This window comes from Oryx dammah, unplaced genomic scaffold (assembly GCF_014754425.2).
Source record: "Oryx dammah isolate SB20612 unplaced genomic scaffold, SCBI_Odam_1.1 HiC_scaffold_10, whole genome shotgun sequence".
Classification (NCBI taxonomy): domain Eukaryota; kingdom Metazoa; phylum Chordata; class Mammalia; order Artiodactyla; family Bovidae; genus Oryx; species Oryx dammah.
Genome location: NW_024070194.1, coordinates 73,138,834 through 73,162,036, shown reverse-complemented (window position 1 = coordinate 73,162,036; position 23,203 = coordinate 73,138,834). Strand labels below are relative to the sequence as shown.

Here is a 23,203-nt window from a genome sequence, read left to right as displayed (position 1 = left end):
TTTAATGCTCAACATTATGATTTTTATCTTTAGCAACAGGGCATAAACACACCATAGGGAAACTGGAGGTGAGCATTCAGTATTGTACAGATAGTTAATCATTGATTCAACTAAATGTATACATAACCTGGAGAGTGAGTTGATGGTGAGTTTTTACGTTTGTTGAAAATGCTAATGCCATGTAGGCAGGACTGGACACCAGAAACTCAGGTGAATGGAGGGAAAGGAAAGCAGGGTTATTTGTACCCTAGTCCTTCCATTTCTGAAGGCTAGGTACTCTCTCCACCCTGTGAGAACAGTGGCTAGGGATGCATGGTTTTTGTTAAAGTCCAGTGACTAGCTAAGAGGCAGTCCACTTAGCTGGGGGCCTAGCCTTGTGCAGGGATCAGGAAGCCACCTCTTTGAGCCTCCATCAGGGAACCCTGGTGATTCTTCGTGTCCTAATTCTCTCCCTTCCCTCCCAGTCATGTAGATCGCTCTCCTCCTAGGAACTCTGGGACTTGGCTCATGTGACTCGGTCCCCTACAGGCTGGGAGAGCTGAGAGATTGGGTAGATGAAATCCATTTGGGTTTTTTCCTGTCCTGTCACACATACACCCCACTTCTGTTCCTCACTGATGTTCCGTTCAATTGCCAGTTGCAATTTGACAGATGGAGTAATTTTTAACTTTTTGTACGTTGTTAATATAAAGGAACAAAGGGGGTGTTAGTTTTCAAGACACAAACTGAGTCACTGATTTAATATCAGATATCCGTGAGCTGTTAGGTATACCGCCTCTCTCTTCTCTGGTGCCAGTTACTCTAGGAATGTCTCAGAGAAATTCCTTACATGCAGAAGCTCTTGAAACAGAAAACAGGGACTGTGCGAACATTTTACTTCTGAAGTGGCATTTCCTTATTCAGTAATAACCTACCAGATTAGTTACATTGGCCTCATGTACTGTCAACTAATTATAGTTTATTTCTGCTGCATTTCCAAGTATGTAAAGCTAAAAGCAAGTGACTGCATGCAAATTATACTGTGTGCAGCTTTTTAGGTCATGTTCAAATACTAACAGTTTTGATAAATATATTTGTTTAACAAGGGTAGGACAAAGAGCTCTCTGTTTACTGACATACTTTATTGTCATTCTGCTGTACACCTCTCGTGTGGCTGTTTAACAGAACATAAAAGTCTAGGTATCCTGGTGGAATCTCAGATCTTATTTATAGCTTGCTGCAAAGTGGCTTATTGTCATTTATTATTTCTTATTTGATTTATACAACATCTTTCCACCACATTGCCCATGGGTTTATTTACATAGAGAGTGCATTCACACACACACACACACACACACACACACACACACATACACACGTGTGAACTTCACTCGGTGCTCTCTTAGAGTGAGCAGTATAGCACCAAAAATCTGTGAGAGGGTCTTCTGTTTATTTTTTTTTCCAAGACCATGTTCTGGGGATGCATTTGCCATATTTCCTCTCACTTTAGGTATCTATTGTTTACCCCTAGGTGGATCGGATCATCTTCTGTGTCTTCCTAGAGGTCGACTTCAAAATCTACAAAAAGAAAATGGGCGAGTTTTTCCCAGCAGGTGAGTAAAGCAGTTTGTTTCCTCTGAAATTGGAAGGTGAAACCATGAGGACATCACTTGTAGTTCTGCTACTTTATTTTGCCGCCTAAACAGTGTTACAAGTGTGGTTTCCGTACACCAGTCACATCTGACAACTTGTGTTTTCCTTGCTAAGATCTAAAGGAGGTGACAGGAAATCCAGGCTGTACACCTCCTGCTCCGGCCAGGTGACTGTGTTGTCTTGGGAAAGGTGGTTCACCTCCTGAGTCTCAGCCCCTCACATCAAAAGTGAGGGGCTGGACCAAATGATATTTTCTCTTGCCCTAAATTTCATGTCCTGTGATTTCTTCCCCCACTTTTAAGTCATTCAGGTCTAGAAATTGTGTGAAACCCATTAATATTTGTAGTCACAATGCAGATTATTATTGCATTCCATCCGTCTTCTCCCCAGTTTTCTCACCCCAAATTGCAGTGAAGAGAGTAGTCCTTTCTAAGGCAATCTGAAAAAGGTAGGCTCTCATCTTATTTCACGCTACTTTTTAGAAAGTAAGAGAAACCTCAGGGTTATTAAAGAACCTTGAGTAAATGATTTACATTAATCGAATATGCCATTAACTACTTGGTTCATTTGAATATCACCCCCACTATCCCTCTTCCAGCCTGTGAATACCTTGCTATTTTTATACTTCCACTACGTCCCAGTACCCTATGCACTTTTTTCAGCCATACTAAAGAACAGCTTCCAGGTAATTCAAACTACCATGAGAGTTCCAAAAAATAGCAAGGAGAAATAAGAAAGTCTTCTTAAGTGATCATTGCAAAGAAATAGAGGGAAAAGTCAGAAAGGGAAAGACTAGAGATCTCTTCAAGAAAATTAGAGCTATCAAGGGAACATTTCATGCAAAGATGGGCACAATAGAGGACAGAAATGGTATGGACCTAACAAGAAGCAGAAGATATTAAGAAGAGGTGGCAAGAATATACAGAACTACACAAAAAAAGGTCTTCATGACCCAGATAACCATGATGGTGTGATCACTCACCTAGAGCCAGACATTCTGGAGTGTAAAATCAAGTGGGCCTTAGGAAGCATCACTACAAAGAAAGCTAGTGGAGGTGATGGAATTCCAGCTAAGCTATTTCAAATCCTAAAAGATGATGCTGTGAAAGTGCTGCATTCAGTATGCCAGCAAATTTGGAAAATCAGCAATGGCCACAGGACTGGAAAATGTCAGTTTTCATTCCAATCCCAAAGAAAGGCAATACCAAAGAATGTTCAAACTACTACACAATTGCACTCATCTCACATGCTAGTAAAGTAATGCTCAAAATTCTCCAAGCTAGGCTTCAACAGTACGTGAACTGAGGACTTCCAGATGTTGAAACTGCATTTTGGAAAGGTAGAGGAACCAGAGATCAAATTGCCAACATCCTTTGGATCACAGAAAAAGCAAGAGAATTCCAGAAAAACATCCACTTCTGCTTCATTGACTACACCAAAGCCTTTGACTGTGTGGATCACAACAAACTGTGGAAAATCCTTAAAGGGTTGGGAATACTGGACCACCTTACCTGCCTCCTGAGAAACCTATATGCAGGTCAAGAAACAATAGTTAGAACTGGACATGGAATAACGGACTGATTCCAAATTGGGAAAGGTGTACGTCAAGATTGTATATTGTCACCCGGCTTATTTAACTTCTAAGCAGAGTACATCATGCAAAATGCCAGGCTAGATGAAGCACAAGCTGGATTCAAGATTGTGAGGAGAAGTATCAGTAACCTCAGATACGTAGATGACACCAGCCTGATGGCAGAAAGCAAAGAGGAACTAATGACCCTCTTGACGAAAGTGAAAGAGGAGAGTGAGAAAGCTGGCTTAAAACTCAACATTCTAAAAACTAAGATCATCGCATCTGGTCCCATTACTTTATGGCAAATAGATGGGGAAGCAGTGGAAACAGTGACAGACTTTATTTTGGGGGCTCCAAAATCACTGCAGATGGTGACTGCAGCCATGAAATTAAAAGATGCTTGCTCCTTGGGAGAAAAGCTACAACAAACCTAGACAGCATATTAAAAAGCAGAGACATTACTTTACCAACAAAGGACTATATGGTCAAAGCTATGCTTTTCCCAGTAGTCATGTATAGATGTGAGAGTTGGATCATAAAGAAAGCTGAATGCCAAAGAAGTGATGCTTTTGGTGTTGGAGAAGACTCTTGACAGTCCCTTAGACTGTAAGGAGATCAAACCAGTCAATCCTAAAGGAAATTGGTCCTGAATATACATTGGAAGGACTGATGCTGAAGCTGAAGCTCCAAGACTTTGGCCACCTGATGTGAAGAACTGACTCACTGGAACAAACCCTGATGCTGGGGAGGAGAAAGTGATGATAGAGGATGAGATGGTTAGATGTCATCACTGACTCAACGGACATGAGTTTGCGCAAGCTCTGGGAGATGGTGATGGACAGGGAAGCCTGGCGTGCTGCAGTCCATGGGGTCACAAGGAGTTGGACATGACTGAGGGACTGAACTGAACTGATGAACACTGTGGTGCCTGCCTTTCAGAAAGATTTTTTTGATTTTTTTTTATGTCCATCTCAAGTGGTCTTTCATCTAACTAGTGATTCTGGCAGGTAGGAAGTTGTGAATGAAGGCTGCTGGTTCCTGTTACCCTCTTAAGTGACCTTTCAGAGCCTCATGATAGAGAGGATGCCCCTTCCACCCTCAGATCAGGATTGGTTGCCTAGCTACGGAATAGCTACAGAAAATGCTGGAGGTGTTCCACTCTGTGCAGATGGTCAAGATGGGCTAAGTTCTCCTGGGTGATCTAAAGTCCTCTGTAGTGTTATACTTGAAAGGTGAACCTGCTAAGTGTATTTCATTTGGGACTTTACAATGTCCCCCTAACTGGAACATAACGTCAATCCAGAGAGACCCCCATGTGATGAGGAAGATCAGGGTTGTGATCTTTTTTCTCTTTTTCCTCCTCCTGCTTCTTCCCCTCCTTGTTTCACTTGTATTCATTTTTTCAAGCAACTCAGTATTTTCCAGAATATAAAGCACATAATAGCTGTTTAATAAGTAGTTGCTGATGTGAGTTGAATTTAATAAATTCTTCTCTCCATAATCTCATGGCTTTTTTCTGTTTCAATCTCCTTGTTACATCTTCTCTGCTTATTTCCTGTATAATCATAGTGAGCAGATTTCTGTATTTTAAAGTCTTCTTAAAAGAAAATGTCCATTCATGTAAAAAATGCAATTTGCTATGGTATGTGATTGTAAATGTCTTGTCAACACCATAGCATGATTTATAAGATTTTATAAATTTCAGATTCCTTGATATATTTGGCAATAATGACATCATATTCATTTTTAAACCTCTGAAAATGAAAACTTGTTTTCACTCTAACATATGAGAAAAAAAATAATTGTATAAGTATAATGCATTGCTATTAAAACAAATCTATCCATCAGCGGGTGTTTCCAGTGATGCAAAGCCAAAAATCATATTACAAGTTTTAAAAAATGGGACAGTTTTAGTGGTCTAGAATGTATTAATAACTATGCAAATAAATTATTGTTTGAAAATTGCTACTTTAAATAAATCCAAAATGCATCTTAGCACTCGAGCGAGTGAAATAATAATAAAATCATTCTCAGTTTCACATCAGTGCTTTGAATCATGCTGTGCTCATGAAATGATTTCTATTACATATTTATAGTAGTAAGTACATTTTTAAACGAAATGTCACAATCCTCGAATATTGTTCAGTATTTCTGCAATGCTGAGGCATCAGCCATTTGTAAATTCTAAATATGAAATATGAGATAAAAGTAACTTCTAATGGAATATGTGACTGCTAATATAGGTGATATACATTATGTCCATAATTTGAATTTATGGTTAATTCATGACCATACTATCTTTGATTGGAATATAGTTTTTCTGACTTGCACATACTCCCTGGACTAACTTCAGATTATCTAGCTAGTCTTCTTAACCCTTCCCAATGCAGTAATTGTCATAGTTTAGGGGGAAAAGTCCTTTTTACATTAAACCAGATCTCTGTGTTTGGGGATACTGTAGTCCCATGTCTTTAAATTTCATAATGGAGACTAAGGCAAAATGAAAGGGAAAACAATAGAAGTTAGACTAGAAATGCTCATAATAAAGAGACAGCACGTGCATAACTCCTGCTTGATGTTACTAACAGGCGTAATAGCTAATCTTACGGATTGCTGTCTATCAGTCATAAGATATATAGTTAAATCAGTTAAATCTTCATAACTCTGAGAAAGTCAGCACCATAGCAGCCCTACTTTTTTGATATGGAAAATGATGCATACTTCAGAAAAGTGAGACATTCAGCTAGGGAATAACAGAGCTGTGTTTTAAAGCTGAGAATGGTATCTGTCACCACACAAGTAATAAGAGGGTCTTCTGAGAAGGCTGGGGTCAAATCCTAAGAAGCACCTGGAGCATCGAGAAAGTCTCCTTGATTTCATCTGATTCTCATCACTTTTCAAATCTGCTAGGCTTCTCTTCCTTCTAATATCTGAATTTTTCCTCATGAAACCACTGTAATATGAGTCAAGTAGGTACCATATTATAGATTTCAAAATGAAATTCCATCTAACTCATCCAGGTCGTGTGGCACAATTTTCTGTAGGTAAGCAGTCACTAGGAAGTCAAGGGGATCACGGGAGAAGATGGAAAAGTGTCTGTATCTGTTTATCAAGGTTACCATAATAAAGTGTCACAAACTGGATGGCTCAAGCAACTGAAATTTATTTTCTCACAACTCTGAGGACTAGAAGTTCAGAATCAGGGTGTTGGAGGGGCTGGTTTATGCGTCAGCCCCTCTCCTTGGCTTGCTGATGGCTGTCTCTCTCCTGTGTCTTCATGTGGTCTTCCCTCTGTGTGTCTTTTTCTCAATCTCCTCTTCTTACAGGGACATCATTCATATTGGATCAGGGTCCACCCCGGGAAATTCATTTTAATTTAATTACTTCTTTAAAACCCTACCTCCAGGTAGTCATAGAGAGTTCATTTCAGTCGCTCAGTCATGTCCAACTCTGCGGCCCCATGGAGTGCAACACATCAGGCCTCCCTCTCCATCACCAACTCCTAGAGTCCACCCAAACTCATGTCCATTGAGTCGGTGATGCCATCCAACCATCTCATCCTCTGTCGTCCCCTTCTCCTCCTACCTTCAATCTTTCCCAGCATCAGGATCTTTTCAAATGAGTCACCTCTTTGCATCAGGTGGCCGTAAGTACTGGAGTTTCAACTTTAGCATCAGTCCTTCCAATGAATATTCAAGACTGATTTCCTTTAGGATGGACTGGTTGGACAGATGGTTAGGGCTTCAAAATATGAGTGTTGGGGAGACACATTTAGCCCTTAATAGAGCCCATCAGGGAAATGCATTAGGAACTTTAGAGGTTTTTTTGAACAGTTTTATGTCTTTCTGTGGGTGAAGTACACATGACTTTTTCTTTCTGGAAGTATTTGTTAGAAGTCTGGTGTGGCAGCTTATGGAATTATCATACACTTTAGTTGCAAATAATTTATAGTTACATGTGTCATTTCATAGCCTACAGCAAGTAATATTTGTATGATTCAAGTCAGAAATCTCTTTGTTCTTTACATAAAAGGTTTGGATTTTTCAGTGGATAGGATTTATTTTGTGTAGTTTTCAGTGAATATAACAAACAAAGCGTAAAAACACAAGTTCTGATCTTGAATGTGGAAGTCAATTTTTTTTAATTGAACTCTTAAGTCCTAACAGAGAATTTAAGGACATTAATTTTCCTCATAATAAGAATGTCTGATTCTCAGTTTTGAGATTAGATCAAAGAATCCTCATGCTGGAAACTTGAAAGATAGGGTCAAGTCACCACTTTCCCTTTTTTGGGAGGGAAAGTCAAATTTCTTTACTGTAGGGTTTCCCAAATAGTGGTGATTTTGCCCTTCCGAGAACAACTGGAGACATTTTTGTCACTCACAACTAGAGGAAGGGAAGTGCTGCTGGCAGCTAAAGAGTCGGTGCCAGGCATGGAACTCAACACCCTGTAATGCCCAAGACAGCCTCACAGCAAAGATGTCCGACCACGGACGTCAAGAGTACAGAAGCTGAGAAACTCTGCTCTACTGTGACCGTCTCTCTCTTACCATTCAGGCCACCAAAGCAGGCTTTGCCTTTGGATCGGGTTTATTTCTACTTGCTAATAGCTTCCCCACACTTAGCTGGAGTTTGAACCTGTGCCTTCACCCTGACCTTTGACTCCCTAGATTCACAACCCTCTCCTGGTCTAGTCTTCCGGGTTTGCCTTCTCCCCATTCACTCTGGACCCACAGATTTCTTTGTGTGTGCCTCTGCTACTCCCGCCCCAACTGCCTGGTTCTTGCAGCTCCAGCCCACTCCTGGTATTGCTCATTATTGCTACCTAGGAGATCTAATGTAATAATCTCAGAAAGTGTGGTTAACTGTTATGTAGTTTTTATACACCTAATGCATAAGTGTAGAGGTGAAGCTAATAGGCAGAACAAGGAAGAACAAATTCACCAATTATTCTCTCTACATACCTCAAGCAAAAGTTATGATTTCTTTGGCTAAAAGTTTTCACTTTTATCAGTGACCATTGGGTTAGTAACCATTCATTGACAATATCACTTTGTGAGCTCACAAATATATTTGATATTAGAAATCTTCAATCCCCTACCAGTATCCAAACTCAGTTGACTCATTCACAAAGAAAGTGACTATGACTAAAAAAAATTTATCCATAGTCTCTTTATTGTTTGACCCTGAAAGTGATTAGATTTGTACAATTTTTCTTCCAAGTAGGAAATTTATATAGCTTATACACAATATTCATGTTGACTTATGCAGAGTTAACTATAATTAAATATGTACCTTTCAAATAGTAAGTAGCTGAGAAAAATAATAAAATAGGAAAATGATTCCAGGATGAAGTTGTATTCTTCTTAAACCTGCCACTTGTCTCTAAGAGGAAGATTTGCTTTAGATAGAAAATTTCATTTGTGTTTGAGTGTGACTCAAAAACTATTTGAGAAAATCAAATAGAAAAGAGGCTGAAAATTTCACTCTCTTTTTGATAGACATAGCAAAATAATGAACCATTTGACCCACCAATATATTTGGGAGGCATTTCTAAGTACAGAATAAAATGATAAACTTTATAAAGCTGCAAAAATGCCTTAAAAATGAGCTTGAGAAATATATTTGTATTAATATACACATTTAGAAACACATGTATGACCTGTATAAAGTTACTAGTAGAGAAAATTAATAGACATAGAATTATGAATGTTTATAAATTATGAATTTTACTGGAGATGATTTCTGCCCTTAAATATAGATTCTTCTTTGTTGGATATAATACAAAACCATTTGAATGAAAAAGTCAAAGCATAAGTCAGATTTGAGAACTCTACATTGGCAACCTGCTAAAAATTAAACAGATGACAGTCAGTGGTTGCCCAAATTGCATAGGTTTTATTCAAATATTGACAGACATATTATTAATTTATTTTATTTGAGTGTGCAGACATATTTAGGTTTCATGCTTTTTCCCTTCTTTCATACAGATCATCATAAAGGAAACCCCAAATATAAATTTTTATGAGAATTGTCATATCTTTTAACATATGCCTATTATTTTCTAAACACAAGTCAAGATCTTCTCAATCAGGTTCCAGTTATTTCAACCTCCTTATAGACTTCCAAATATAAATTAAATTGTATTGATACAAATACATCTTTCATTAATTTTCCTGACCATGTGTTTCTGTCATTTATCTGTGTCTAAATTATATACATTCTTGCAGTTTGTCTTCAGCTGAATTTTTATGTTATGATTTCTTTTCTAACCTTTGTCTTGTCTCATCAATGGAAAGGTAAATTTGGAGCGAATAGAGACCTTCTGATATTCTGTTGTACTTCCATAATCTGGAAATTTTCAAAATATATATAGTAGCTGTTCATTAAACTAACAAAAAGCTACCATGACCTTTTAAGCTGAAACAAATAGCTCAGTTGGTAAAGAATCCACCAGCAATGCAGAAGGCCCTGGTTTGATCCCTGGGTCAGGAAGATCCACTGGAAAAGGGATAGGCTTCCCACTCCAATATTCTTGGGCTTCTCTCGTGGCTCAGCTGGTAAATAATCTGCCTGCAATGCAGGAGACCTGGGTTTGATCCCTGGGTTAAGAAGGTCCCATAGAGAAGGGAAAGGCTACCCACTCCAGTATTTTGGCCTGGACAATTCCATGGACTATACAAATTCCATGGGGTCACAAAGAGTTGGACATGACTGATTGACTTTTACTTTTCACTCAAGTAAAAGATTTTTTTTTTCCAGAAATCCTAATCTAGATAAAGAAACGGCACTTCTCTTCATATATTTTTTGTCATAAGGGAAGAATATTTCTCCAAAAATATCTTTCTAAAATTATATACTCTGACAAATGAACATGATTTTTTAAAATTTATACCTGAATTTATACTTCCAAAGCTAAGAAGAAAAAAGTACAGACAGCCCTTCATATTCACAGCTTTCATATCTGTAGATTCAACCAACCTTTTTAAATATATATATATTAAAAAATTTTAGCAAGTCCTTCAAAGCAAAACTTGAATTTGCTACATGCTAAGCATTTACATAGCATTTACATGGTATTAGGTATTATCAGTATTCTAGGAATGATTTAAAGTATATGAGGGGACAGGTATAGGTTACATGCAAGTAATATGCCATTTTGTACAAAGGACTTGAGCATCCCTGGATTTGGGTATCTGCCTAAGATTCCTAGAACCGATCTCCTTCAGATACCAAGGGTTTGACTGTATTCACCCAACCTCTTTATCATCTCCCTTCTCACTCATAAGTTTTTCTCATACACCATCAGTATTATATGCCTCCTATGTGCCCAAGACTTTGATCACTATTGCATTTAAAATACAAGTTCTCATAAGATGACTGAAGTAGCAAGTACTATATAGAACAGTTGGAAGACAACATCAGCAAATAATCAAGTACAACACTGATACAGTCATAGTACCAGGAATTCTGAGGCAAATATGTATGAGGACCAGAGTGGTTAAGCTAAGTTTCATGAAGATTCTAGCACCTTCAGTGAGCTTTAAGAAATGAACAGAAGGGAGTTCCCTGGTGGTCCAGGAGTTAGGATTCATGCTTTCACGGCTGAGGGCATGGGTTCAACCCCTGGTGAGGAACTAAGATCCCTCAAGCTGTGTGGCACAGCCAAAAAAAAAAAAAAAAAATGAGCAGGAGCAGAGGTGTGATGTCGAATGTTGTGTAAGAGACAGAGGAAGAAGGGCAGTTCAGATGGGAGAATCAGGGGAAAAAAGTAAGATGCTTCTATCAAATGTGTGAATCCTTGACTCAGAAATGTTGACACCCGTCACCACGTAATAGCTAGTTGGGCCTGAGAGTAAGCCTTTCAGTGGGATTAAGAAGGGTTATTTCATTCCTAACTAGAGACTGGCCTTCCAACAAGAATCCTATGGCATAGGTTCATCAACTGGTTTGGGGGAGATAACAATGAACAGGACACTGAAGAAAGCTCAACTGATTGCCCAAAATCATGTAGATGGGTATTTCTAACCTGAAATCCTTTGTGCTATGCAACACTTCTTCCCATAACAATTCTGAAAATGTGGGCAATTGTTCAAAGCTAGACTTTCTGCTAAGAAAGTCATATGTTATCTGTTTGCTGTAATAGCGCTAGAGTTTCTGAAGCGCTAAACATGCCTCCAGCCACAGGGCATTCCCACATGTCCTTTTCCTTCCTCTTCTTATCTGCTCCCCAGTCATCTGTTTTCCAACATCAGTGAAGCACTGGGCACCATGATCTGCTATGGTTTACTTTACTCTTGCCATATCAACACAGTGGCCAGAAGGCCAGGTTTGAAGGCCTTGTTGGTGATAGGCATGGTGAAGATCTGAACAACCTAACTAATAATGAGTGAAGAGCTTGGTACGTAGTCAAAGCCATCTGCTTGTTGGAAGAACACCTCTAGGCTTGTCATCACAAACAGTCCCTGTTCCTGAGACAGCCACCTCAGAACTGTGGGGCTTTGTGTAGGTTGTTTAATCTCTCCACGCTTCACTTTTGTCCTGGGCACAAGCAGTAATGGGACATTTCCAAACAGAATGAATAACAGTGTAAATGAATATTCAGAGAGATGTCTAGACCAAGGATTATGCATTTAAAATATGCCTGTTTACTTCTTCTTATAATTTTAAAAGGAGGCATTTCAGTCATGGACCATGTTTTAAAATATATATAGCTTCTAGAAAATAATATATATATATAACTTCTTATTGTAATATAAAAGTAACACAGATTTGTAGTAAAAAACAAAAGTAGAGAATCCAAAAGAAAAAAATACAAATAATTTTTTATCCTATAGTTCAGAGATGAATTAGATTTCATTGTTTATCCTTTAGGTCTTTTAAAATGCAAAATGGAAACAACCAAAAATGCAGTCTTATAACTCACGGTGTGTCAGATACCACAGATCATGAACATTTTTTCATGTCATTATATATTCTGTAACATAATGTTAATGAACCCAATGTTTACCCAGAATCATATTGTTGAACTGTGAAAATATCATTGCAAATTATTCTCTATTTGTTGATGAATGACACTTATAGAAGCACATCTTTATAGGTAAACATTGGCATATATCCACAATTTTTTTAGAATACTTTTCTAGAAGGAGTATTACTTTTTCAAAATGCATAAAAAATTAAGATGCTTCTGATAGTAATCGTCAAATTGGCCTTTGTGTTTACAAGCCTGTGAATGAATGGCGTGTACTCAGGAGTCACCATTCCCAGGGGCAAAAATGTGAACATTGACACCTCACATTGAACAGCCTTTCAGGCTAATGTCCTTTCAGGCTATTGTAACAAAAATCCGTCAACAGAGGCTCATAAACAACAGAAATTTATCTCTCACAGTTCTGGAGGCTGGAATTGTGAGACCATAGTGCCAGCATGGCCAGGTTCTGGTGAGGATCCACTTCTGAGTTGCAGGTGGCTGTGTGTGTTCTCATTGTGTCCTCATGTGGTGGAAGGGGAGCTTTCTGGAATTCCTGTTATGAGGGCATGGATCCCATTCATGAGAGGTGCACCTTCATTGTTAATTATCTTCCAAAGTCTTACCTCCTAATACCATCTCACTGGGGGCTAGGATTTCAAAATATGAATTTTGGGGGAGCACAAACATTCAGTCCATTGCACAGAATTTATATTCTCATAAGCAGTATTTAAGAGTTTACTATTTCCTTACTCTTCCAAGTGGTATACATTCTCATGTTATCAATTTTATACATGAATTAAGCTAATTAATGGATAACAAAGTGCATTTCTTTTATTAATAGTATAGCTAATCCCTTTTTCAGCTGTTTATTATAGCTCTAAACATCCTATGTGAAATGGCTAATCAAAGCTTGTACACATTTATACTGCCTATTGCATATTTATCCTTATTGATTTGTAAGAACAATTTGTATATTAAAGCTATTAATCTTTTCAAATGTATGTTGCAAGTAGCTCCCCAGTTAGTCATCTGTCTTTGTGATGTTAGTTAGCTATTCTTTATGACCAAAACAATGAGGAAAGGTAGGCATAAAGACAAAAGAAAGATGAAAGGAAATGTGAAAAAGAGGAGGGTGGAGAATGGAAAGAAGGGAGAGGGGGAGATGAAAGAAAGAATGAAGACTGAAGAAAAGAAAGCAAAGAAGAAACTTTTTATACAAGAGAATGAAGTTGAAAATTAAAAACTCAGGAAAGACCTTGATTGTAAGCCTAGGTACTTGATCCCATAGGAAATCACTATGTCTAAATGGAGTCATTCTTAGTTTTACTCCCCAGATACTTTGTATGCAAAGCCATCTGCTTCCTGATTTACTAGGTGTGGGAGGAGGAATGATGCCTTAAACCCCCCAAAGATGCGTTCAACCCCAGAATCTGTAAATAGGTTAACGTTGCAGAGGGGAGATCAGATTGCAAATGAAATCAGGACTGCTGATTAGCTGATCTTAAAATAGGGATCTTATCCTGACTTATCTGAGTGGGCCAGTGTAATCACAAGGGTCCTTAAAATCTGGGAGAAGGAAACAGAAAGAAGAGAGTCTGAGGGAGCCATGACTGTGGAATAATGTTCAGGGAGATTCAGCCTTGCTGGCTGTTGTGATGCAGAGGGGGCCACGAGCTGAGGAGTGTTTGTGGTCTTCAGCAGCTGCAAGGGTGAAGGTACAGATCCTCTTCTAGAGCCCACAGAAAGGATTGCAGCCCTGCCAACACCTCGCTTAACCCAGTTAAGTCCACGTCTGACTTTTCATCCACAGGACTGTAACAATCATTTTGCATTGTTGTAAGGCACTAAGTATGTAGAAATTTTTTACAGCAGCACCAGTAAACTAATCTATCAGTTGTCTTTGAATAAGTAAAGGGAACTCAAGCAAACTGTTGACCCGGTCTGAATTGCACATTGTTTTTATTTAAAATGGCACATTCAGTGCCTAGAAAAAGCTACAGAGTGAAAGAACTCAACGTTTTCTTTAATTATGAATATTTACAGGGACTTGGCACTTTTGTGCTCATTTGTACACTTTTAATGTGTGGGTCGCATTGATGCTTAGAATTATTCAAGACCTGCTTTCTGTAATGTGCGTAAAGGAGTTGACTGCCTTCTTAGGAAATGGGCTGCTAACCATTTCCACTTGATGGGCCCCAAAAGCTACAAACACATTTTGCCTTCAATGAAAATCCAGTGAAGTGTTGCTGTAACCAAGCAACCCGAATGCAGGAACAAGCAGCAGGCCTAGACAGAAAGTAATCGGTCTCTTCAAAGGGGAAGAATGTGCAGTGTGTGTAGCAAATGCTGATAAACAGCAGAACAAATAAAGACCTAAGGACACAGGCCTTGACTAAGCAGAGTTTGATCTCATTAGGGAGTTCTGATAAAAGAGAAGGGCGGATGCTGTAGGCATCTGTACAAAAAACCCCTACAAGGTGCTTTAGAAAGACTCCTCAAACATCCTGGGTAGACTAGTTTCTGCTGTATAGTTGAAAACATTGAGGCAGATGTGGGAAAAGTAACAATAACTTATGAGAATAGTGTATAAATGAAATAATTTCTAATAAGACACAGAAGTAAGAATAAACAATAGGGTAGGTGAAAATCCTCCAACCTACATGACACCATATGTGTAGACCCGACTTATGCCCATAGCCACATCTTCTTTTTAAATTTATTTTATTGAAGGGCAATTGATTTACAAAGTTGTGTTCATTTCTGCTGTACAGCAAAGTGATTTAGTTATGCATATACATATATTATTTTTCATATTCTTTATTATAGGATGTTGAATATAGTTCCCTGTGCTATTCAGAGGGCCTTGTTGTCTGTCTATTCAATATATAATAGTTTGCATCTGCTAATGCCAAATTCTCACTCCACCCCTCCCCCACTTCTCATTCCCTTTGGCAACCACAAGTCTCTTTCCTAGGCCTGTGAGTCTTTTTCAGATAAATTCATTTGTGTTATATTTTAGATTCCACATGTAAGTGATATCATATGGTATCTACCTTTCTCTGTCTGACTTGGTCTGTCCATGTGGCTGTAAATGGCATTTTTTCTTTTTTTTATGGCTGTGTAGGCAATGGCACCCCACTCCAGTACTCTTGCCTGGAGAATCCCATGGATGGAGGAGCCTGGTGGGCTGCCGTCTATAGGGTTGCACAGAATCGGACACGACAAACAACTTAGCAGCAGCAGCAGCAGTGTTTCATTCAGGAGACCCCCAGTTCGATTCCTGAGTCAGGAAGATCTCCTGGAGAAGAGATAGGCTACCCACTCCAGTATTCATGGGCTTCTCTGGTGGCTCAAACAGTAAAGAATCCACCTGCAATGTGGGATACCTGGGTTCAATCCCTGGGTTGAGAAGATCCCCTGGTGGAGGGTGTGGCAACCCAGGCTACTATTCTTGCCTGAAGAATCCCATGGACAGAGGAGCCTAGCAGGCTATAGTCCATAGGGTCACAAAGAGTCAGACATGACCGAGTGACTAAGCACAGCACAACACAGTATTTCATTCATCCGGTGATGGAAATTTAGGTTGTTTCCATGTGTGGGCTGTTGTAAATGGTGCTGCTATGATCTTTGGGTTGCATGTATCTTTTTGAATGATAGTTTTGCCCAAGTACATGCCCAGGAGTGGGATCTCAGCCAAATATCTCTGAAAAAGTGTCTATCTCCTGCACTTGCTATTCACTCAGCAGTCCACAGCAATCATGCGGTTCTCTCTACCCTGCTACAGCCGCTGTCCTTGTGGAGGTTATCAAAACCTGTTGGATGGATGGAGTGTGGTTATTGAAACCAGTGAATATTTGATCGCGTGATTCCATGTGACCCTTTGCAGCCTTTATCTCACCAGCCTGGGCATCCTTTATAACCTGTTGACCCTTCTGTCTCCACTTCTATCTGTATCCTCACTGCACATGGCCATCTCCAGCCAAGAGTTCCTCAGCATCTCTCACTCAACACATCTAAAACTAAATCCACAGTCTCCCCTTCCCCATCACCCCACTCCTGAACCCCATATCTCAGGGATTGGTACCATCATGTACCTAGTTGTCCAAGCCAGGAACAGCAGAACCATGCAGTTTTTTGAGCAATGCCTTTTACTTATTGATTTATTTATAAATGAATGAGATTTGAATGCTCCTCTAGGCCAATGAGCAGGTGGGGGAAAGAGAAAAAAATGTTTTGACTTTTTTTTTTTTTATTCTGACCAGAAAGCAGTTACTTTTTTCTTTTTTTTAAATTTTTTTATTTTATTTATTTATTTATTTATTTTACTTTACAATTCTGTATTGGTTTTGCCATACATTGACATGAATCCACAACAGGTGTACATGCGTTCCCAAACATCTCCTGGCCCTCTCAGTGACCTTCCATAAAGTAAATTTAGCAATTTGTTAGATCCAGGGGGCCCCGGTTTCCAATGTAATGCAAGATACTCACTCTGTAAGGAATTCATCTTTATCAGTCTTTCCTTGCTTTCAGTTTCTGCTTTGTCAAGTTTCTCAAGAAGCCATGAGGATACCTTTATCTTTCCTACTTCATGGAAATCCTGAAAAGTTTGGAGCACTGTGTTTTTGCTAATGCTGTCTCCTTTCTCTGCAAATGCAAATTGCTCCTAGAAGCCGTGGATAATGAATTATTTTAAAAATAAAGGATAAATAAAAAGCCTGTGGTGTGAAAATTAAGCCTTAGGAGAGAGGACTTGGGTGCACATAAAATAAAAGCCGAGATCACTGTAATTGTTCTGCTTTACAGACTTGCCCATATGCGGAGGTGTCCCTGAAGTTTTGACTACAGTGTTGTGTTATCTATTTCACGTGCCTGTCATTCGTTTTCCCCCACCTCCACCCACCCGCTGCCTGGGAGTGGAGAGGCTGCCTTAATAGTCCATGAGGGTAACTTTCCTTTGTTAAACACTCCTTTGTCCATGCAACCCACAGGTCTCTTTGAATGAAGCTGGAGCTTCAGTGGACATGTACACATCCGTCCATGCACATGTCCCTCAGCCAGTCTGAGGGTCCTGGCCATGGACCATGATAACCATGCCTTCCAGCTACGTGTTAGCTGGGCGATTTCAAGCACATGTTATCTTATGAGGAGAAGAACGGTTTCTTGCTCCCAGAAACCATGTGGTTTGGGCATCCCTTACCAGCATCAGTATTGGTTAGCTTAGCTTGGATGTAAAGTGAGGCAGCTACTGCTTTCGAAAGATTTTCCTCCAATGCACAAATAGTACTTTGGAATATCAGCTTACCTGGAGGGCTTATTAAAACACAGAGTGGTAGATCCCTCCCTGAGAACTTCTGATCTTTAATGGGACCTAAGAACTTGCAATTCTAACAAGTTATCAGATGATAATGCCAATGATGCTGCTGGTCCAGAGACCGCACTTTAGACTGAAGTTCTGTGGGGTTTTGTAGTTTGTCTGTTTGTTTGTTTTCTTTTTACTTCCCTCAAAGACTGCATTAATTATGGGAACTCTAGGTAAGTAGAGAAGTAAGAGGCAAACCCTAAGTCATTGCAAAACCTGTGGTATACTTTGTTTTTCAAGGAAGCGTGGGACCGTTTGTTACTATTTACCTTCTCCAAAGACAGATATCTTTAAGCCAACAATCTTTCATATTAACTCAATCTCCCATAAAAGATAAAGTAGATAGCTGTTAAAGTAGGTAAAATGCTTCCTTATGAAGGGGCTTCTGAAGTGTATAAAGCTAGGTGTTACTGAAAACTAGTTGTTTTTCAGTATTTGATCTAAATAAGAACTTTAGTCATATTTGTACTTTCTGTGACGAATTCAACAGGTTAATCTGACAGTGAAGTGAATAAAAATTATATCCATTATGAAATTCATATCAAAGAGGCCCCCCTTAAGATGAAACTGAGCCTTAGTCTCTGGGTGCCCTTGGCAGAGGAAGTGAAGTGAAAATCACTCGGCGTGTCCGACTCTTTGCGACCTCATGGACTATACAGTCCATGGAATTCTCCAGGCCAGAATACTGGAGTGGGTAGCAGTTCCCTTCTCCAGGGGATCTTCCCAACCCAGGGATTGAACCCAAGTCTCCGCATTGCAAATGGATTCTTCACCAACTGAGCTACCGGGGAAGCCCTGGCAGAGGAAGGAAAGGGGATTTTCTGGAGTTGGCGTTTCTGAACATACCGAATAATACCAGCTGATGGATTGCTCTCTATTTTGAAATGGTATCACTTTGGCTGAGAACCTTATATTTTATTTTTGTCCTCTAACAAAGAAGTAGGATGCTTGAAGAACTGTTAAAAAGGGCAGCTCTCTGCCCACCCTCCAAACATGTCTTAACTTCTTTCCAAGTTTGAATGGCATCACTCCCATCTCCATAGGCTATCATCTTCTTTTATACATTGTCTTTTGGTTCCAGCTTTTGTTTGAAAAAAAATTATTGCTAGAAATGTGTTGAATAAATATGGCTCCAGTGAGCACATTATGTAGAATAATGTATTTTGTACTAAACTGGATTTCATTAATAAGTAACAGCACATTAGGTGCTTTGCAGACCAAAGTACTCTTGCTTGAGTTTAACAAGAATACCAAAATATGAAGGCATGTTTAAAGTAAATTTCTCTCATAAAAAAATAAGTTGTCACTCAATGGATGGTATGTTACTTCTCTGCTTAAAGTTGTTTGGGTCTCAGGATACACTTTAAGTGCTTCAACCTTGTGTAGTAATCAAGATTCTTCAGAGAAACAGAACCAAGAGTATAGATATGGAAAGAGATGTATTATAAAGAAATGGCTCCCACAGTTATGAAGGCTAACAAGTCCCAAGATCTGTGGTGGGCGAGCTTGAGAACCAGGAGGGTCGATAGGGTAGTTTCAATTCAGATGCTGACATGCTTGAGACCCAGGAAGAGCCCTTGTTCCAGTTTGAGGTCAAAGACACAAGATATTCAGTGTCTCAGCACAGAGATAGGTAGTCTGGCAGAAAGAGTCCCCTCTTACTTGTGGGAGTGTCAGCCTACCAGACTGGATGAAATCCATGGGGAGACAATCTGCTTTACTCAGTCTATTGATTCAAATGTTAATTTCATCCAGAATCCTCCTGCCAGACACTCTCAGAATAGTGTTCAGCAAATGTCTGGGCACTCTATGGTCCAGTCATGTTGATACATAAAATTAACTACCATATTCAGCATGGACAAGAGAAGACCCTTCAATAGTAGAATGGATCACTTTATCCAGAGTTTTGTAAATTCTCCCTTCAGCCATTCAGAGCTAGTTTTATTGCCTTCAAAGCATCTTGACTGTTCACGTCCAAGTGTTTTTAGCTACATTTCCCTTTGCTTGAGCTCCATTAACCTTGTCTTCCTTTGAATATGCAACCCCCGACTCCAAAAGCAGACTTGAAATAAAATTCAAGTGGAAATCTTTACACCAGCAGGGGAGTGAGAAATGTCATGGAATTACCCTCCCCTCCAGGGCAGCCTTTTACAAAGTGACTGGCAGGATTTGCATACAAGGCTTCCAACTCTCTTGCTTTCTGGTTTTGCTTTCCTATGCCACCCACTTCTTTGTGAGGTCTTTGAGGGAGGGGAGTGTCATCTTGTATCTCCTAAGCCTCCCATGGTTCTGGCACACAGTATTGGCCAGTAAATGGTTAGGTAGTACATGTAGTAATAATAATGATATGACGACAGTGACAGCCAGTATTTATTAAATGTTCCTTCTGTATAAGGACTTTACATGTATTACCAACTCTAGAAGAATGGTAATTTTATCATCCCTATGCTGTCGATAGAGTCTATTTTCAAATATCAGCTCTGAGGTCACATTTTCTGAGAACCCTTCCCAGTAGCCTTGACTAGAAGCCTCTATCCCTCCTCTGGCACCTTTGTAATGGCAATGACTGCTCTGCATCATATATTTGAATTTCTCTGCATGTCTTAGTTTCCTTACTCTTGATAAGTTTCTAGATAAGGTTTTAAGTGTCTGGTTTATTTCAGTGTTTTCTATTTCACCAAACACAAGCCTTGCACATACCAGGCTACCAATTAGTGTTTGTCAGAAGGACAAATGAATACAAGGGGAGAAATCAGAGAGATCTTTGACATTTCCTTTATTTTCCCCTAGAAAATATAGTCTTTTCCATCCCACTCTGAGATTCCAGAGGGTCTGTTGTCATAGAGATGATTCTATATATTTTAGGCAGCTTCGGAAAATCAAATTCTATTTTAATACATTAAGTTTAGAAAAAAGTCTGTGAAGAGTTTACTTTGTAGAATTTAGGTAACCATTTGGTTAGAAAACCACATTTCCAAGAAATAGCTATTCTTCCTCCTAAAATTATATTCATAAAAAGAATGAAAAAAAGAAATTACGTAGAAAATCACAACTGTTTCTAACTATCTGTATGAAAGAAATTTTGCTTCTTTGAAATGTAACTGTGGCCATCAAGAATTATCTGTGTAACACTTCAAATTAAATGCATTTTCCACTTCTGCTATTATATCTCTAATCTTCATTAATAATTAAAACTTTGAGGAATGGCATATTGAAGAAATCTGGCTAGGAATTTGCAAATCTTGACTGAGTCCCTTTTCTTACAGACCGTCTTCTAAATACATGCTGTCCTGATATACAGGAAACACTTAGTAAGTATAAACTAGGAATTCTCAGTTTGGCTAATAAAAAATGAGATAAAAACCAAACAAAAATCACAAAAATTTAATTCAGCAGAAATTTCTTTGTTGATTCCAATGTATAAGCAATTGGATTAGGTCCCATGGGAGACAAAAGAACACAGATGTTCTTTATCTTTGTAGGATTTATGATCTAGAGTTGGGCCTATGGAAAACAGATAGTTTACGAGTTACTAGGCTGTGGGATTTGATGGTAAAATAGCTAATACTTAGCCTTGGAATACGGAATGAAGCAGGGCAAAGGCTAATAGAGTTTTGCCAAGAAAATGCACTAGTAATAGCAAACACCCTCTTCCAACAACACAAGAGAAGACTCTACACGTGGACATCACCAGGTGGTCAACACTGAAATCAGATTGACTATATTCTTTGCAGCCAAAGATGGAGAAGCTCTATACAGTCAGCAAAAACAAGACCAGGAGCTGACTGTGCCTCAGATCATGAACTCCTTATTGCCAAATTCAGACTGAAATTGAAGAAAGTGGAGAAAACCACTAGACCATTCAGGTATGATCTAAATCAAATCCCTTATGACTATACAGTGGAAGTGAAAAATAGATTTAAGGGACTAGATCTGATAGACAGAGTGCCTGAAGAACTATGGACGGAGGTTCATGCCATTGTACAGGAGGCAGGGATCAAGATCATCCCCAAGAAAAAGAAATGCAAAAAGCCAAAATGGCTATCTAGGGAGGCCTTACAAATAACTGAAAAGAAGAAAAGCAGAGGAGAAAAGGAAAGATATACCCATTTGAATGCAGAGTTCCAAAGAATAGCAAGGAGAGATAAGAAAGTATTCCTCAGTGATCAATGCAAAGAAATAGAGGAAAACAACAGAATGGGAAAGACTAGAGATCTCTTCAAGAAAATTAGAGATACCAAGGGAACATTGAATGCAAAGATGGGCTCGATAAAGGACAGAAATGGTATGGACCTAACAAAAGCAGACGATATTAAGAAGAGGTGGCAAGAATACACAGAAGAACTGTACAAAAAAGATCTTCATGACCCAGATAATCACAATGGTGTGATTGCTCACCTAGAGCTAGACATCTTGGAATGTGAAGTCAAGTGGGCCTTAGAAAGCATCACTACGAACAAAGCTAGTGGAGGTGATGGAATTCCAGTTGAGCTATTTCATATCCTGGAAGATGATGCTGTGAAAGTGCTGCACTCAATATGCCAGCAAATTTGGAAAAGTCAGCAGTGGCCACAGGACTGGAAAAGCTCAGCTTTCATTCCAGTCCCAAAGAAAGGCAATGCCAAAGAATGCTCAAACTACCGCACAATTGCACTCATCTCACGTGCTAGTAAAGTAATACTCAAAATTCTCCAAGCCAGGCTTCAGCAATACGTGAACCATGAACTTCCAGATGTTCAAGCTGGTTTTAGAAAAGGCAGAGGAACCAGAGATCAAATTGCCAACATCCACTGTATCATGGAGAAAGCAAGAGAATTCCAGAAAACCATCTATTTCTGGTTAATTGACTATGTCAAAGCCTTTGATTGTGGATCACTATAAACTGTGGAAAATTCTTTAAGAGATGGGAATACCAGACCACCTGGCCTGCCTCTAGAGAAACCTATATGCAAGTAAGGAAGCAACAGTTAGAATTGGACATGGAACAACAGACTGGTGCCAAATAGGAAAAGGAGTACGTCAAGGTTGTATATCATCACCCTGCTTATTTAACTTATATGCAGAGTACATCATGAGAAATGCTGGGCTGGAAGAAGCACAAGCTGCCAGGAGAAATATCAATAACCTCAGATATGCATATGACACCACCCTTATTGCAGAAAGTGAAGAGGAACAAAAACGCCTCTTGGGGAAAGTGAAAGAGGAGAGTGAAAAAGTTAGCTTAAAGCTCAACATTCAGAAAATGAAGATCATGGCATCTGGTCCCATCACTTCATGGGAAATAGATGGGGAAACAGTGGAAACAGTGTCAGACTTTATTTTGGGGATCTCCAAAATCACTGCAGATGGTGACTGCAGCCATGAAATTAAAAGACGCTTACTCCTTGGAAGGAAAGTTATGACCAACATAGATAGCATAGTAAAAAGCAGAGACATTAATTTGCCAACAAAGGTCTGTCTAGTCAAGGCTATGGTTTTCCCAGTGGTCATGTATTGATGTGAGAGTTGGACTGTGAAGAAAGCTGAGCACCGAAGAATTGATGTTTTTGAACTGTGATTTTAGAGAAGACTCTTGAGAGCCCCTTAGACTGCAAGGAGATCCAAGGATCCAGTCCATCCTAAAGGAGATCAGTCCTGGGTGTTTATTGGAAGGACTGATACTA

At 39.2% G+C, this 23,203-nt stretch overlaps 1 protein-coding gene across 2 annotated transcripts in view; it reads left to right on the top strand.

Moving 5' to 3' along the window:
• Nucleotides 1-23,203, top strand: part of MACROD2 (mono-ADP ribosylhydrolase 2) — a 2,300,803-nt gene that overhangs the window by 2,068,180 nt on the left and 209,420 nt on the right. For both annotated transcript variants that reach the window (XM_040248281.1, XM_040248280.1), the window contains exon 9: nt 1,511-1,592. In XM_040248281.1, the coding sequence (XP_040104215.1) occupies nt 1,511-1,592 (82 nt within the window). The remainder of the gene's footprint in view (nt 1-1,510; nt 1,593-23,203) is intronic.